The sequence below is a fragment of the Callionymus lyra genome, chromosome 6 (assembly GCF_982586985.1).
Source record: "Callionymus lyra chromosome 6, fCalLyr1.hap1.1, whole genome shotgun sequence".
NCBI lineage: Eukaryota > Metazoa > Chordata > Actinopteri > Syngnathiformes > Callionymidae > Callionymus > Callionymus lyra.
The window spans coordinates 31,617,273-31,636,424 of NC_141823.1; the positions used below are offsets into that span (position 1 = coordinate 31,617,273).

The 19,152-nt window shown below is 37.5% G+C and overlaps 1 protein-coding gene across 4 annotated transcripts in view; it reads left to right on the top strand.

Moving 5' to 3' along the window:
- vti1a (vesicle transport through interaction with t-SNAREs 1A) overlaps positions 1–19,152 on the top strand; it is a 117,893-nt gene that overhangs the window by 14,480 nt on the left and 84,261 nt on the right. For 2 of the 4 annotated variants that reach the window (XM_087792786.1, XM_087792784.1), the window contains exons 4-5: positions 10,811–10,888; positions 15,805–15,825. In XM_087792786.1, the coding sequence (XP_087648912.1) occupies positions 10,811–10,888; positions 15,805–15,825 (99 nt within the window). The remainder of the gene's footprint in view (positions 1–10,810; positions 10,889–15,804; positions 15,826–19,152) is intronic. The other 2 variants (XM_087792785.1, XM_087792787.1) reach the window with 1 other exon arrangement.

The following is a 19,152-nucleotide window of genomic DNA, read 5'->3' on the forward strand; positions in this document are numbered from 1 at the left end:
AAGAGATGTGCTTTCTTAGTGTCTTTGTCTCATCTGATTCTTTCTTGTCAAGTTTCTTTCAGTAACCAGACAAAATCTAAGACTAAAAACAACTCTACCGATCCTTGAGTGTTAATTACATTTTACAGTCCAAATTATCATCAATAAAATAATGATATTTTAAGTAGATACCAAAATAAAAATTGTAACTTTAATGTTATTTTTTATATATGAATGACATTTGTTTTTTTTATTTTGTGCATTTGTATAAATGTGATCATATGGTTAAACATTTTTTTTAATGATTGTAATATTTATTAAACTAGAAATCTCCTTTTCAACGATAAATGTAACTGAACTATGCAAATGCCATGGGTAAATTATACATTTTCTTCATTTTAAAAATAAAAAGTAATGGTTAAAATTAATAAAAAAGGTCAATTGTATGAAATATTTAAACATAAAAACTAATAATTATCATGTATTCTGTGAAAAATCAAAATAAACATTTGAATTATCTATAGTTTTTTAATTCAAATAAATTCAGATCTTTTTTTTTAAATAGTAAAGTTCTCGTTGAAGTATGTTTGCTATAACGGTGATTTGTAAGCGGACCTTCCCTTCTCTCGTCTCCTTCTTTAAGTTCACACTTGTCTGTACGGACGTAAATCTGCATTCACGCCTGGAGCGCAAGTTTTGTTCGGCTGTGTGCAAATTTGGCCGTTATCCTTGTGTGCGATCGTTTCCTCTCCGGCTTATCTCTCCCGGCCCCTCCAAAGTGTCGCACTTCCATACACAGTGACAGCGATCAGTATATCTTTCAGACGCTCGTCTGGCTGAGACTGCCACCGAGCAAAGGCCCTCCCAGGTCCCCTCGCTGTCCTCAGGGCTTGCGTGATTGAGTGACTGGCGCGAGCGGGGGCTAAGGATAATAAGGGAGAAAATCTAAAGACATCGGGGCGATGATATGATAACGCTCCCTTTCTCCTTCCCCCTCCCTCCCTTTTCTCCCCCCTTCCACTTTCTCGTCACTTTTTCCGTCTGTTCTTTTTTTCTGTCCTACCCCCGGTTTGTGTGCGGCGCCTGTCCCACGCAGTAGTGTAAACCAGAAGTGACATGTGACACCCACTCCCCAGTGATGTGCTGACAACCGGGTACTAGAATAGGTGACAATGTTTTCTCTTTTTTTTTTTTTTTTGCCAGACCGGCTTAAGTATGGAGGAATTCATAAAGTATTTATGAAATGTATTATGAATCATTGGCTCTGTTTTTTTCTGTCTGTATTTTAGGTTTTAATTAGAATGTCTGCAAGAAGTCAAGAAAAGGTGTAAAATGTTTTATTTTCTAACTGCGTATCCTTAGAGTTGCAGCCATGTGTTTACATGTTTTTAACTCCGGCTCACTCCCCCTTCACTCCAACCACGGCAGACACAATTAAACTTAGTCGCTCCTTCTCATCCTAAGTGTTTCTAATGAGGCAGCATGCCGGATAGAAAGAGATCGTGTTTGTGCTCGCAGCCACCGACAGTTTTGCCTTTTCTCTTGTGCTTTTGAAGCCTGCAGTGGAATCTGGCTGTGGCCTTGATCAGAGTTACATTGTGAAAGATGAATTAAGGTTGTTGTTTTTTTTTTCTCAATTATCCCAGAGGTTGGCCGCCATTAGAGCATCAGCCTACTCCTGCCTAGAGATTCATCTGTGTTCTTCTTATCACTGTGGAGCACTTGTTTGTTCTTTGTGTCGATTTGAGTCTTTGTGCATTTATCGTCCACAATTCTTCCTTTCACACAACAGAAGTTCTTCTTGAAGTGCTTTTTCAAATGATAAAGTATACCTCGTCGCCCACTGAAACTATACAAAGCACCCAATTTTTACAATTATTGCACTTTGCTCCAAACTGAAGAACATGTGTTCCGTTTGCATTTGTCTGTACTCCTTTGGCACTCTTTAAACATGGTGGCTCATCTTTCGTCGCTTAAAAACACAATTATTCATTTTTGTTTACCTTCCTACGAAATTGGCCGTTACCTCATGGGACCCTTGCTTGTTTGGGTAAAGCAATGGATGCTGGTAATATCTCGTCATCATAATTACTTGAGCAGTATTTATTTATGTTTATTTCATATATTAAAGGACAAAATATGAATCGTGAGGTGTGCTAGAGGGGACTTTGACAATATGAACTGTTAAAACTTTGATGTGAGTGAGTTTTCAGCCAAAACATTATCCATTCATACATAGATAAATAAACACGGTTGTTTTGCAAAATCACCAGTTGACATGAATGTATGTGTTTAAGGTCTGAGGGACCAAATTGTAAAAACATTGACACAGATATACACAAAAAGAAATCTAAACGTATTTATGATTCACAATTTAATCCTTCAGAATATGTTCTTAACATTGCAACCAATAAATATACCTTCAAATAGTTGTATGTCTTTTTTTATGATTTATTTTATAATAGATTCATCACTCGTTCATTTTCATGTTGTCATTGTCAAACACAGGTTATGTACAATCATTGATAATTTTCAAGGATGCCATGAAGTACTTATCGCTTATTACTGTATTTTACGGTTGAAATATAAGAGAAAACTCAAAAAACAAAAATAAAATGAATAATTTCCCTAAAAGGCTGCAAATATTACCACAATGAGAATATAAACCCTTGGACAGGCGAAAAGACTACCTAGTTTATCCTTTTACTGCGTGTAAGGGATGCCTCAACAGTATTGTTGTTATCATGAGTCACACAAAGCAAAAGATCATGGAAGCATTGTATAAAATAAATTGTTGGGTTATCTGTGTTGAATTGTTGCTTTGTTCTTGTTTGTTTAGAAAAGTCATTTACCATCTTCCAATTGAATTTTAGTTGGCTACTTTAAGTGGAGATAAAGTGGGTCTCAAATGAATCCATTCATATTCACTTGGAGTATAAAGAATGCAAAGAACACTGCAAAGGGATTCTCATTGTGTAATGATTATTTCGTTTTGTGGTTGTTTTGTTTTTTAAACTTCAGCCTGCATCTTACTCCTGCACTTGACTCAATCAGATAAGAAGCAAGCAACCCATTTTCATCGGCATTTTTTAAAATGCCTTTTTTAACTGGCCCCACAACAAATTTTACAATTATGTTATAACTGTTAATTTTCAGTTTAGACAGTTTAAAACAGTCTAGCGTGGTTTTTAGCTGTAAATACAATTGTCTATGAATTAATCAAGCAATTATTGGTTTATATTCTTCACACATGAAATGTATACTTCATTTCTTCCTTGTTTCAGGTAAATATTCCTCATAGAAAATATATTATGACAATGTTACAAATTCCTAGACAAATCCCTCCGGAAGCTGCTGCAGATCATGAGGCCACATGTTCGGAAGGCTTCGGCCGCTACACTCATCAGCATTTGAATAGGTTCCAGCCAGTGAAATAGAAAAGTGTACATAAATATATAGAGTTAATACTCAAGCTAAGTCCCTATGTGTGCTCTTCTATTCTCATGCTAATAATGGTGCCATTCACAGGCAACAATGGCCACATTAGAAGAAACGGCCAGCACTGAAGGAGATAGTCTCCTCCGCTTATTCATTGACTGGTGTGCACATGAGCAGGCTTAACAGTCCCAACTCTTCTACTTTTGTGTGTCGCTCTCTATCAAATAAATATAAATGTATATAAATAATATATATATATTTTTATATCAATATTTTCTTGCACCCATATAATTTTTTATGTTTTCTTTGAAGTTTAATTTATAGTTAATTCATGATTTGTATTTCAATAGTGTGTGTATAAAATATAGATATGTTTATATATATTTATTTTTTATATCTTAATTAACACTCACATATTTACAGTGTTTATACATTTGTGTGCTGCAATTAAGCCTCCAACCACTAGTTACTACTAGCAACATTCGTCATGTCCTCCATGCGAAAGGAACAACAAAACTGACAAAATGGCAGTAAAAAGAAGGATACAACAGGCTCCAGCGAAAAAGCTGATGTTTTCGCCCAGTTCCGCTGTAAAACAAAGCAAGACTATGGCGGCATCAATAAGAGCCATGTGATCTGCTGTGTAAAATCCGGGCATGTGGACCAGCTTCCTCCACAAAAATCTTCTTCCCTAGATCTGACTCTAAGTGCATCTTATATGGCTGATGTTAAGCATGTGCTAGCATTGAATGTTAACTATGCTTTGATGGTTTTGTAATTAAATTAAATTCTTAAAAAAAAACAATATATCGCTGTTCCTACAGTATGGCACTATATTGTATCGTCATTGTGATACGTATCATATCACCAGATTCTTATACACAGCCCTAATGGATATATAAACCAAATGTATGACGAGTTAAAATTGGAGTTAAAGAAAGAAATCTGGGAGGACTGATGGGAGAGGAACTCTTATCTGCAAGGAGTTCACTGAACTATATGTAGGTAGCCACAGGCTAATGGGCCGGTTGGTCCCTGGCTTTCCAGGTATCCATCGCGGCACATCACCTCACACCCCTCTTCATTCCTCGTCATCTTCCAACTCGCATCTCTCCCACCCTTCCCACGTTCACTCTGTGAAAATCCCTCCTCCACTTTCCTCTAATCTCACCTTTTTCTCTGGTGCTGACCCGGGGAGGCCCACTTTATTCCCCACTGCACGCCAGAAGCCAGCGTTGTGATCGGAGCCGGGGCCCCTGTGCCGATTCCTCCTCTTTTACCTCCTTGCCCCGTCGGCCCACCTCCCCGACGGCTCTGTTCTATTGATTTCCTCCTCCAACCACTGCTGTCTGTCTCCCTTCTGCACCACCAGGACCCTGGTCCCTGCCTCCCTCCTTTCTCGTTCTTTCTTCCTTCCTTCTTTGTTTTTTTCCCACCTCCCTTTCCTTTTTTATAACATTACTCCTTCTTTCCTTCCTCACACAACCACGGGCCAAAGAATCCCGAGTGAAGACGACAGAAGGAGGGAAGTAGAGATCGAAGAATGTGGGCACAGGAGGGGCAAGTGGGCCTTTGATTTTTCATTAGCAGCACCACCACATTTTAATATCGGGTTTAATCGGGCCCTCATGCCTTAAGAAAAAATAACGGGGGAAAATGATCCCCTGGCCTTCAAAAGGTATGTGGAGCATCTTCAATCAAAGCTCTCCTTGAATTTGCTCTTTTGTTTGGAGTTCAGTTGCGATCCCTCCCTCCCTGTCTCCTTTTGCTGTCTCATGGCCTCTCGCTTTGTGGGCGCAGTTGTTAGGCATATCGACTGATCTCAGCTGTACTTAGCCGTAGAAATGACTTTGACTGGGTACTACAGCGCAGTATCACAGAGGCATGAGCATGAAAGGCTTCTATCAAAATACCGTGTTGGTTTCGCTGCAAACAGCCAGGTATTACCCCCCAGAGATGAATCATGTTTACTCACAGTTTATTATCCAAATCTTTGATAGACTCGTATGATGCCTATTTAACCATTTTATCGAATTAAATGGATTACTTGAGAGCGCACATTTCTGACCTTGTTGGGGTTTTCCCCCTTTTTTGAAGCCGATATTCTTTGGATCCCTCGAAACAGATCTCACCTCCTCCTTGTTTCAACACATCCCCGGCTCGTACATCACCTTGTCTGGATGTCTGTTCACCTTTTTATTTGTGTTTCGAATAGCAGACTCCTTCGGGTTTTCCATGGAAGTGGAACACAATGGCGCGCACGTGGAAGGCAGCGAAGCACCAACCTGTGAGCTAATGAGAGGCCTCATGCTGATATCTAAAGGCTCCGGCTCCTCTGCCACTGCTGCTCTTCTATTAAGGGAGAGAACACACACCAGGCGACCGCTCACATATGTCGCTTGTGTACCCATCTCTAAAGGAGGTTTCCCTGCGACGCAAAGACTCGAAGGAGCCTCTGACGAAACGTAGAGTCGCACACTCTCGCTCACCAAAGACAGAAGCAGAGGAGTCGCTGACACCAAAGACCGCGATAAAACAAAGGCACAAATGATACCCTCCTGGTGACGATCCCCCCAAAGCCGTTCTGTATTTGTCTGATACCATTTCAAATGCATTAAAAAACACTTGCTTAATTGAACAACCTCACCCTATTTGTATATGTTCAACAAAGCAATGAAGTTGAGAGACAACAGGCTCAGTGTGTGTTTTCCTTTCTGCCGACTCTGATGGCGAGCGCGTGCCTTATACCCCGTGCTGAGCAGAGATGCATTATTTAAGACGCTGTTGTGATACTTGTGCCTGCTTAAAGGTCTTGGCTTCCTTTTAACACCATGCCACTCCGGCACACCTCTTCCCCCAATGATGGGGGGAGTGAGTGCTGGTCCTTGTCAGTCTCTGGAAAATGTCTCAGTAGGTGAGGTTTATTAACCTTTAAGTTCAGCACATACGTATACCTTCTGCAGAAGCTTTTTTTTCATTTCATTTTAATATCAAATGTTAATACATTTAACCGTAAATGGAAAGGGAGGTGGGCCTTTTTTACTAGTCTAAAATATAAGATAAAAAATTAGCTTTTCAGTTGATATTTTAAGATAAAATTAAGAAAATGAAAAAAATTACTTTGTCCAAGTACACACAACATTAAGTTATTGAACATGTTTCCATTTCACAAAGCATCGTTGTGTAAATTAAGTTGTAAGAACCTGGCCAAGTACGCTTACGAAAATGAAAACATGGAATATTTAAAAAGGTAAATATCTTCCAGATAATTTGAATGGTATGTCATGAACAAAGATTTGTAACTGGCCACACACTTGGGACATTAGTGTATACATATATATATATATATATATATATATAAATAATCGCATTAATTATGAACTATCAGACGCAGGGTAAAAATTAGTTAAGCTTTTTAAATGTCGTTTCCCCCCTTTATTTTTTAACCCGTGTCAAGCCCAGTGTTTGAAACTAGAAATGGCTAATTAAACATAATGCTATACTAGCAGCCATGTGTGCACAAGGGAACAGCTCAAGAGGGTGGAGGGGAAATTTGTCAGTCCCTCATTACACTCTGCCTCTAGGTATTTGTATTTTCTGTTTAATGAACTGTTTGCGTTTCTGGGCTAGCTGTCCTCATAGTTGTTTTATCTGGTGTCAATCTTCTCAAAGAGCAAACGGTTGGAACACATGCTAGTAAATATACTGTACGTTTTTTATTTGATTGATCCCTGACATTAAGTATTTTAAAAATCCAAGCTTTTGGTGCGATATACTTCCAATTGTTCACCAAAATAGCATATAGGTGCTGTTTCAAATGAAAGGGGTGTTCTTCAATAACAAATGATCGGTCTTTTGTCATGGTAATGACAAAAAATAAAATAAATATAAATTACTCCTCAGATAATTATTCCAGGCTTTTTAACATATCTGATATGAATTGTTATTCATGCATATGTAATTACAGTTTGATGGGTAAAGATGAATGTTATTTTCCTTTCCCTGTCCAAGTCACCAGAGGTAAAAAAAAAAGTGTATTTTTTTTGACAGGACAGCGGCCCCTCCTTGTTGCTTTTGACGGGATGTGTCGTTTTTCTTTTTTTCTTTAAAAAAAAAGGCAGGCCACTTTGCATAAAGTTAAGATGTGCATGTCTTGTTTGCTTCCGGGAATAGAAGCAAATGCTCACCCGAGATTAAAAAGTGACAAAAGACAGACCTTTCAAAAGGAAAAAAAAAGGTCTATTCTGAGCAATGAGGTATCTTCTAAGAGCGCTTATTCCTTTTAAGATAATAATGCCTGATTGAATTTTATCCTTCCGCAGCCGTAGGATTCCGTCCGTAGATACAGAAACTAGACACTTTCCATGCACTAGTTCTTCACAATTATTTGAACTTATTCTAGTAAAATCCTATTGAACTCTCGGCAAACGACACAAGACGTTGTTTCAAGATGCTTGACTGTTTGAGGGAGAGACCTCTTGGTTTCAGTGCAGGGATGAACTCTATAGAAGGAGGGACAGAGAAAGTAGATCACCTTCAATGATCCAAACATTTTTAATTGCGTATTTTTAATTGGCTTAAGTGGATTTCCATCACAATCTTTGATGCTTATCCTCTCTGCCATTAGCTATTTTTTTTAATTGAGTTGTCAATAAGCCTGCATGTGTATTCTACATCATGCTATCTTCTGAAGTTCATTTAAACCGTATTTTGGGTTTTTTTTTTAAACCCATTTCTGGTATACTGTAGCATCAATTCCTGTATTGGGACAGTGTGCTGGTTTTTACACGTGGTTATTTTGTTTTAACTATTTCATTATTCTGGAGTAGAAAAGATAGAATTGAAATTTAAGTTTCTATATAATGTGAATGACATGAGATGCACTTGAGAATAGTGCTCTAAAATCAGGTGGCCAAAATTTGACCAATATATGACCAAACTTTTTGGTTGGTGTCAACTTTCTCAAGGATAAGTTCATGCGTTCCTGACCTTGTCTGATCATATATACGCTACTCTTCCCCCTCAAGCTACTTGTAATCCAAATATGACTGTGTTATGCTGGAAATATTGCACAGCTGTTTGTCTCACATCAAAACAGAAACAGGTAATCGTTCTGGGATCTGTTGTTTTCCAGAGGGGAAGTCTCAAAACTGAAATGTGTCTACTGTAAGTACAGGGGGGTGTTGTGGCAACGCTTTCATTTCAGTGACATTTCCCCGTTCTTTTTTACTTCCTTTGTCATCCACACTGCTCTCATTGCATTCATCTGTAACAAACAGCTATTTAGAAAATACCAAAAACCCTATGCGTGTGATTTGAAGGCGTAGCGAGGCTTCACATTCAAATCAATGCTGCTCCGTGGCTTCTTCCTCTCAATTACTGCTGAAGTCGTCTCGCCCCAAGTTGCTCTGCAGCTCTTTAAGATGAAACTCCACTTAAATGGAATACGTGGGTGTTTTTCCCTGTTAAAAGATCGACAATTTGTCAAGAAGATAACATGTTAGCTTTTGGTTGATCGTCCCTTTTTTCATGTGCCAATGCAAGCTAAATTAAAATGTTATTAAAAAATAATGTATGATCATAATTCCTAGCCCAGGTGATTCTCTGCTGTTTTTCCCATCGTTTGGAAGCTATTTGTTTACATTTTATTCAGACTTCAATAACACTTATTATTGGTTCTTTAAAAAAAAGTACTTTAAATAGGTTTTAAAAGCCAAACTAACCCTTTTATATATATCTGACCACATTGTGTATTTCTGTTTTCAATTTTTTTTTTTTCTATTTTGTAATATTTTTTTAACCAATAACTTGAATAAGGATTTTATTTTTTTGTTCCAAACAAATCGCACATCTCTGTCCCAGTAAAATATACCTGTTAAAATAATAAATAAATCAATACATTAAGTCTTTTTAAAAATATATTTTTGTCAGTTTAAAATCAAACACCAGCTGTTGTCATATAGTGTAATCCTTTTATTATTATTTCTTGTAATTTAGAATATTAAAAACCAGACTTTGAACATTTATATAGTGTATTTTTTTTTTAGATTATCTTGGGATTTCTTCCGTTACACGTCCAGGTCTCCAGAGCCTGGATTGCTTAGGTGCTCATTTTATCTAGCATGTTTTGCGGGTGCGGGTCAATCAGGCTCTCGCATCTGTAATTACCCCAGAGAACTGTGGCTCCACCACCATCATAATAACAGCCAATTCACATCAGCATTACTTTCCAATCAGTGCTCTGGATTACCCCCTGAGACATAGAAAAATGGCTCAATTTGTACCCCAACGTTAATTAAATCAAGCAACTTTATTTTATCGTGCCGAAGGATTTGCCTTAAGCTGCTTCTTCAATTTTCCTTTTTGAATAAAAAAAAATATATCGTGGTTGAGGTTGTCGAAGAAACAATGTCGCCACTAGGTAATTGGTGGTCCTTTCCTCATTACACCTCTTTGCTATATTTACCTGGATATAAACAATAACAAACGTGCAGAAATCACGAGGAAAACCGCTGTATTTTCTTTCCTCTGCCACTGTTTGTCTTTGATTTCTTTCCCACCTCGTGCAGCCCACCGTGTCAAGACGGCACCCAAAAGTAAAGTGTGTGTGTGCACGCGTGCGGCTGGTGTTGAGTTGAAAGGGCACCCCGACAGCCTGTTTTTCGCACAGGTTGGGCGTCTGTAAACAAGCGGTACAACGGCCGCCCACTCTTCCACAATTGGAGGTGGCACACTCTGAAGTGTGTGTGGATTTGTGAGCGCTTCCTTTTTGGACATGGCATCCTCTGTTATTCTATTCAATCTATGTGTGCGTGTGTGTGCGTTTGTTTGTTTGTGCGCGCGAGCACAGTCCTCGAGTCGGATGGGCCGCCAATGGGTGATGAATTATTCCCTGTCTGAGTCCCGGCATTGGTGTTATCACAGAGGCTGCAACTGCACCGGGCTGACAGCGGTGACAGCCCCCAGAAAAGATTTAGCACTGACAAGTCATACTTCCTCATAATACATCAACCTGGCCCTTTCCCCTGTCCTCCTCTCCTACAGCCGCTTCATGCACACCAGATCGGGTTTTATCTCTCGACTCGTATTTGTTTAAGTGGCCAAGGTTTGGGGGGAGTCTTTGCCACCACTTGTGTGTCACTGCAGGTAAAGTAGATCATGTTGGAAGGTGGCACGGGCATGAAGGCAGACGCAGTCCCTGCATGTGTTACGGTACTTTCTCTACACATGTGTGACTCAGTTTGTCACAGAGTTCCATTAGGGGGCTCTCGTGCTTTAGAAATGCCTGTTCCGTCTTTGCCTCTGTGACAATACTAAGCCTTATTTCTCCACTTGTTTCCCCCCCTTCCCCTCTTTTTTTGTCCTTCTTCCCCACTCTCTCCTCTCTCTGCAGAAAAGGTCACGTATCGCCTACAGTGATGAGGTGCGCAACGAACTCCTGGGGGACGATGCCAGCTCCTCGGAGGGCCAGGTGAGGTGCTAATAAGGGGGCTCCAACTTGGGGCCGGTGTGGGAGGCTCGGTGGCCCCTACGGATGAGAAGGCGGGCCCCTCCTTGGAGGCCACCATGATCTAAAAATATGAGTATTGTCACCTAGTCATGCGGAAGGAAAACTGTTTAATGCAAAGCTGGTCTGCCAGCAAGTGGGCTCAGGGCATGGGACCTGAGTCAGACTATAGCCAGATTGTGACCCACACACACACACACACACACACACAAACACAAACAATCCAGCCCCGAATTTCTATCCAAAATCGCAGCCTCCCTACTCTTAGCAACCAACAGCTGTTCTCCTGCTGGGCTTGGATTTATAGACAAATAATAGATCCTCTATCAACACCCTCACTGACGCACACACTCCAACACAAACACACACGCTGTGCGCGCAACTGCCCGAACTGCTGCTTTTAAAAAAGGGTTTACTAAATTCTAAAATCACAATATTATGTTCTCTATTTAAGGCCTTAAATTAATCTTCTTTAAATGAGCCATATGAATGTAAGGAAAAATCTCAACACCTTTTTATATGTGCTTTTAATTTAAAAACGATATGTGTATCAATCTCAGTAATGCCCCCGGTGATCCGTGTACGAGGGGAACGCGCACAAACCAAAAGTATATTAGTTTTATATTCATATATATATATATATATATATATATATATATATCCAAAATGATGTTTTATTTAAAATTGCATGAATTGTTCAACAGTGTTGTCTGTAATACACTTTTTTTTTTACATATTTCAAATAATTTGGGTGTACATTTAAAATGCATAAATATAAAAAAAAAACAACTAAAACTTAATTCTGGGTAATGTATATATTGAGAAAAAAAATCCTTACACACAAAAAAATAAAATGCAATTGACTTTTCACATTATAATAAACCTAAACGTTGTATGAATAGTACATATACAATTTTTAAGGGATTACGTTTAAAAGCATTTGGTTTATCCATATTTTTTACACAATGTCTTTTTTGTCATTCTTTGAAAAAAAAGCAGTGGAATTTTGCATGAGACAAATGCAACGACAAAAACCCAATGCATAAATTACAAGACGAACAAAAGTGGACTCAGAAGATCGACACCGTCACGCGGCGATAGACGCCGTTAGGAAATATAAGCAATTACCCTGCATTATGGTTGTAAATTTTGAAATAAGCTCCTAGTTGTTTCAAAGTGAAGACGTCTGATTGAAAGTATCAAAACAGGACGAGCAGGCAGCCGTTCTCCAACCTACCTATTGCTCACCTGCACAGCTGCCGCTCAAAACGCAGCCTCGCTCAACTCTGACCACACGTCTTTTAACTAATTATACATTATGTTTAGAATCGGCTGTAAACTCTCCGGGGTTACTGTGTCTCGAGCACACACACACACACACACACACACACATGCAAATAAATACTTTAGACTATAAAAAAGAATAGAAAGATGAATGCTCGAGTGCGTATTTGCACATTTAATGGGTGTATATTTAGATGATTCTCAGCCAAGCAAAGTGAGATATAGTTGTCTATATTTTTTTTTGAACAGTTTACGATTAGCATTTCAATCATGACCCGTGAACCGCACATCTTACAAACATATGTATCACAAGGCGCCATGCGTAATTGATATGCATATTCCTGGCAAATTAACGAGACACAAAAGTGAGACTGACATTTTCTGCTGAAGTTAGAAGGAGAGAAGCTGTCAGAAATGTCACGTTTGAGAAGATGATGGGTCCCGATGAAATCGTGTCAGAGGAGAGCGAGACCAAACGCTTTCGCATCTGGAATTCTCTCTCTAATAAAGTTTGTATAGGTAAATAAACATTGGTCATTGCAAAATAAGAAAAAAAGGATTCTTTTTAATTTTTTTTAAATCTTCTTAAATATTTTTTTTTCCTGAACATAATATATGTAACATAAATTGTATAACTCTTGTTTACCAAAAACGCTGAAATGTAATCATTGCTTCTTTAATAGTAATTTAGTATTTTCTTCATTATTTTAACCGAGAGAAAAGTCCATTGCTTTTGGAAAAACAAATGGCAATAGAAAACTATGAAATAAACAATCAAATCATAAATTAGATAGTGAATTTTACATTTATAATATTATTTAGGAATATTTTAAAATGCTTGTAATTAATAAAAACAGATCTTGGTACATTTATTTATTTACATGGAAACAACTGATTCCTGTTTTCTAGGCATAGAAAATGCAGAATTAAATATCTATACCATGATACTCAGAATATCTTCCCCTGTCATTGTTTGATCTTTTTACAATTGGTAATTCAGAATTTTATACTATTATGTGTGTATTATGTGTTTTTGTAAAGGACTATGTCCTGGTTTTAAAATCTGTTATAAACAATGTTTTAAATTGTAGAGCTAAATGTAAATGCTGACTTTTTATGTTTAAATTGCAATCATTAAATATAGTCCACCTTTGATAATATTACAAATATATATTTAAGCAACCTAGAAACCTTTTTTCAATCAAAATTAGGTAATATTTCTATTAATTGTTATTAATTATTTATTATATAATTCGAACAATTACAAATGTAATTGTATTTAATTTAATAAATCATGCATCCATGTTTAAATAATATTCCCTCCAGGTATTACTTTTTATTGATATTATCAATGGGTTATTATTGTAACCTTTATAATTTAATGATTTTGATATTTACGAAACATATTTTATTTATACCATTAAATACAAAAAGCTGCGCAATATAATATTGACTTGTAAAATTGTTTCTAAATTATAAAACCTCAATAAGCTCTCTGCTTTTTGGATCCGGTTTCTTTTCATTCTAAAAGTTGTTTTGCTGCGAGTCGAGTGCTTGCAACTTCAGTGTGTTTTATCTAATAAAACGCTGCCGATAGTAGAGGGGAGAAGATGGCGGGGGCCGGGGTGAATCAGTCAATTTAATTCCTGATGATCTGAAAGAGGTCAGGATCATTTCTTATAGCCCTGCCTGAGTAGATCATTACCAGTCACAAATCTGTTGGTAACACAGCCAGGATTTCTAGCCACGTAAATAAGGAGCTGCCATAAGTTCTGAAAATGGCGTGTTGGCCTCACGATAATGGCCAAAGGACGATTTAATAGACTTGGGCATTTATTCGTTATCAGTCTGCTGACAGAGACTGGATTGGCACTATCACTTGTGTTTTTTTTCCTTTTTTTAAATGTGGTACCATTGCACATTTTTTCTTTCCTCCGCATGCAACACAAATTGTGCTACGCACACGCACATGGACACACACACGCACACATACGCACACAAATGCCACACACAAAGCAGTAAATGCAGACACAATTTCCACACACAAACACTATATGGTATAGTTTCGATTTCAGTGACAGCAGAAGGCTTGGCCACAAGAGATTGTGCTGGTTTGAGCCGGCATGGACTAGATTTTCCCGGCTACAAAGGAAGCAGATTACCACTTGTATCGAATTCCATATTGGATAAAAAAAAAAATCTTTTGTTTGAAAAGAAAAAAAGGAAATAGCTGATTATCATAACAGAAAAATTGCAGCAGTGCACTTTTGAATAATGGGGCTAAGAATCGGGTCTGTGCAGGAAGAACTCAAAGATTCACTATATTGTGGGGAAACCTGAGCATTGCCAGCTGCATTGTCAAATAGAAGCCAAGTAAAAAAATCCCAAGAATAAAGTGAAACACACCAGTGTGTGTGCGGTGTTGTCACAGCCTCAATAAGGACTTGTAATCAGTCAAGCGGCACAAATAAGCTGGAATCACTTTTGTTTGCGACCCATTGACTAATGGCAGAGCTGGGGCGCAGGATCACGGGATCTGCTGGGTTCGTTCAAGCAACCCCAAACCACCGGCACAATGTAGCTTTAAACTTTGGCCTCTTAAATAATGCAGACTTAGCAGGCAGTTGTGTGGAGTTAAAAAAGTGTTTTAAATAAATGTTTAAAAAAAGATTCACTGCTCCATCAGTGTTGCTTCTTTAGCTGTTACATTTCCATTTTTATGTGAACATGTGCTCCATTATCTACTATGAGTTTTATCTTTCTAGAAATGTATTTTATGTACGTCACAAATGATACACAATGCTATAAAATTTACCTTTTATTCTGATAAATTAATACAGTTGGACTTAATTTAGAGAGACATTGACATTACCTTTACTTGAATTCTATCATTACTGTGAAGAGTTAAACTGTTATCATTGTTTTATAATAATTAAATGTGATTGATATGAATGTGAAAATATATTTAAAAAAAATTCTTGTCGGGTAAATAGTCAATACTAACATCCTGGTCTATCGATGCAAGTGTCTGAATGGGAATAAATAGCTGCTGCTGTGGATAATTCATTTTAAGATTGTAGTGAACATATGTTAATTAAACAGAATTCAAAATGACAGCTAAACCATCAATAATAATAATAATCACAATTCATTAAGATAAAGACGATGTTGCTGTGTGGTTTAATCTCAAATAAATCATGATTATATTCTTCATAAAACTGTCATTATGTTTGTCTTTGAATGTTCATAGATGATATATAACATTTTTTTACTTTCTTTAAAAAAAAAAACAACCAAAAAAAAACGTAACATCGTCTCTTTTATATAAAAACAAAACCAATGTGCCTCTTTTTTCCAAAGCAATCTGTACTTGATGGTATAAGTAACATTTTTAACTACATCCTTTGTTCAAAAACATCTCTGCTGTATGAATACTCCACTTGTTTCTGAATACTAATGGTCCAATTTTTTTTCCCTGATACCTTCTTCCTAGTAGAATGACTGATATTCTCCCTGCTTTGTTTCTGCTTCTTTATAAAAACGTCTCTTTCCCTCTGTCCATCTTTGTCATCTCTCCCTTTGCTTTCATGATGCAGTTGATAAAGTTACGTGAAGAGGTAAGTGCTTCTTTTCTACCGTGCTTAAATTTACTTTCGCACTGAAAGTTCCATTTGCCCTCATCTCTGTTGTAGAAAATTAGAATATACTCATTTGCTACATTTTTTTCATTGCCTGTTTGATTGAATGGCTGAAAGGCCACACCATAGATAAGGATTTCACTGCAGACTAGTTCTGTCATTATCACTTCTCCTACATATTAAACGGTGCTGATTAGATATCGTCACTGATAGAGTTTTTTTGAAGACAATAACTGATATAAAAGTGAGTTAAGGAGGTTAACAAAGTCTGTGAAGCTTCAGCACTTCTTACTTTCAAGTAAGATTTTGAATCAACACCATTCGATTTGGACTTGACTTGTTTTTTTTCTCGTTTTCAAAATATCATTATTCATAATAGTTATTTTGTGTAACAAACGACATGGCCCTTTCACTTATTCAATATTTTTAATGTCATCCTTAGCAAGTCAATGTGTTAACATAACATGACCATAAAAAAAGCACCAACATTCAATCAATAGTAACTGGATGAGACCCTTCTGGTCAGTCTTCAAAGACCCCAACCTATTTAGAAAAGTACTGACCCCCTTCTTTAAGGAAATGGGGGAAATGTCTTTAGTAGCGATGAACTTTAAACAAGGGCTGGTATTTCCGTGTAGATTCTCATCCATCTTGGTCATGGTGACCTTGAGAGTGAGATCTTGGCATGGAGTTCTTAGGCCATATTAACACGGCATCACTGTCAGAGACTTAAAGTGAAAAACACTTCTTGATCAGCCTCAATAGAAGCCAGTCTAGGAAGCTCAGGGCATCTAGTTAGCATGCCTACTTGGTGCCGTTATAGCACGATACTCTCTGCAGGTAGAGTCTGAGAAAACCAAAGGCAACCCCAGGACAAACCTGAGTGACTATGTCTTATGGTTTTCCTGGAAAGGCTGCAGTATCCATCTTGTGCTACAGGAGATTCCTGTGGATGGTTTGTTTTAGACCTCATTTAGTCAGCTTATGTGACCGGATAGGTGGATACTTTTTGGTCTGTCCCTCGTATTGCTGCTACATTCCATTCTTTAAAAAAGATACAAACTATAATCATTGGTTTAGAAGAGTCCTTTAAGGATTTGAAGCAGCATTTAATTTTAAATGACACAATAATTGGAATAGTATTTCTATAATCTATATTCCATTACCAAATTTGATTGTATATGCCTTAAGTGTGGCAAGAACATTTTGTCAATATTTTGAAAATCTTGCCATATGTGGTGAGCCAAGATGGGAATGTTTAAAGTGAAGTCATATTTGGTAAAGAGGAGAGCACCAATGAGAAGCCTGCTCCTGCAGCTTACTAGTTTAACTGTTATGATATTTTCTGGATCATCAGTTATTTATAATTCATAGCATCAGGCCATAGATGCACTACCATCAGGTTTTTATTTCTTGTATTAAACTTAACTATTGTTTCCTATTTTTCCTCTTCCACACCTCTGTGCTTGTCCTCCTAGCCTGAGGGTCTAAAGACATCTTGAGTTACTTCACCTGCCTACCCTCTTTTAGAAGAATCCCATCTACATAACCGGCTTGGATTCTGCGCCCACTGTACTGCTGCAGTCTTTCCCCCTCTTTATTTTGCTAGATTTCATTCAAAGGCTAGCAAAGCTTATACACACTTAGGCCCTGCTTTAAAAAAACAACTATACTTTTTCCCCTTCCGCTGAAAAACATGTTTAAATATTTAGCACCCGTATTCACAGCTGTTTGACACTTGTAATTCCTCGTCTTACAAGTCCCAAACAAACGGCACAGAAGATCACACAGTCAGTCTGAATCACAGCTGTCATCATTATTCACTTTGACTCTCCCCCACCCTTATTGAAATAATAAGGAAATCATCTGAACTTTGGAAAATGGTGATAGTAACCGTCTGTGTTTGATATTGAAAAAAGGCAGGAGAGCGTAAGAGAGGGGAGAGATTTCTTTTGAGCTACAGCTGCATTGTTCTGGGGCTCCCTGTTAATAACTTACAACTGAGGAGTGTTGCTTGACGTGAAAAAAGCACAACAAAAAAACACAATTTCCTTGGTTCGTATGAAGATCTCTTTTTTCAAAATGTAGGTGTCAGATGAAAAGAGATACAAAGCTTATGACAGGATTGGTGGTGGTGGGGAGGTGCTCTCGGAGTTTCATGATATTTAGCATATATTATATTTAACTCCTCTGTGCGAGGCTGCTATCTAATCATCATATTCCATTCCCTTTTAAATGACAGATTTGCAAATAGCCCAGTATTATATTTAGGCTTGACAGGGCGCTCAGGGGTGTGTGTTTTCAAATGTTGTCAATGGCTACATCACAATACGGTCCATTATGGTGGACGATGTTGCACAGCAGGTGTCTGGTGCCACTTTGAATTTCCTGTGACAAATACATTGACAAATATTGCACACGCTAAATACTGTATAATATCCCAAGTGTACATATCACTTGAGTGGTATCTTATTCATCTATTGACTTGACATGTATTGTACAACACACTTGCACAGGTTTCTTTGAAAACGATGAGGTCAACGCATTACAAGACCTTTACATTAATAACTATAATAGTCTTATCCATCTTCCATTTTTTTTCACTACACTGGTGATTTTAAACAATATACCATTTCTGTCTTCAGTTTTTGGAGAACTATTTTAGTTTTTATTTTGTAAATCACAAAGCCAACCTTATTTTTATTCATAACCACCATCTTTTAGGTTACGTCTCATCTCATTCTCTTCAGATGATAACGGTTGTTTACCATATTTCCTAATCATTTTTGTGGACAACCAGGGTTGTAGCATGATCTCATTGATGTATAGTTGTTTGGACCCTAATCTATTATGCAAGTCTTATTCTGTGGCTGCAAACAAGTTAGAGATATCAAATGTTTTCATTTAAAGTCGTATTTGTCTTGAGACTTCGGGGAAAAAATAATAAAAAGCCAGTATTTATTGCCTCATTCACCTCTGCTGTGTTTTCAAGATTTGGAAACCCTATTGGACAATTAAATTATAAATTGGTTTTACTAAAAACTTTATATTACAAATTGGCTTAAAAGGTCTTACATTTGTCATCAACGTAAAACATTCTCTCTTAAAGGTGTGCCATTCTGTTTAACGTTAGTAAAAAATGTGTTTATTCACAAGCATTGGCATTATTGTTGAATCTAAAACCATTGATAGTTTGGTGCTCATCATATAGAACTTAATGTTCACAAATGGTCTCCAGAAGCCCAATCATGGTTTCATTTTGTATTTCTGAACGCTGAACTGTCTGAACTGGCTGAACGTCTTCCT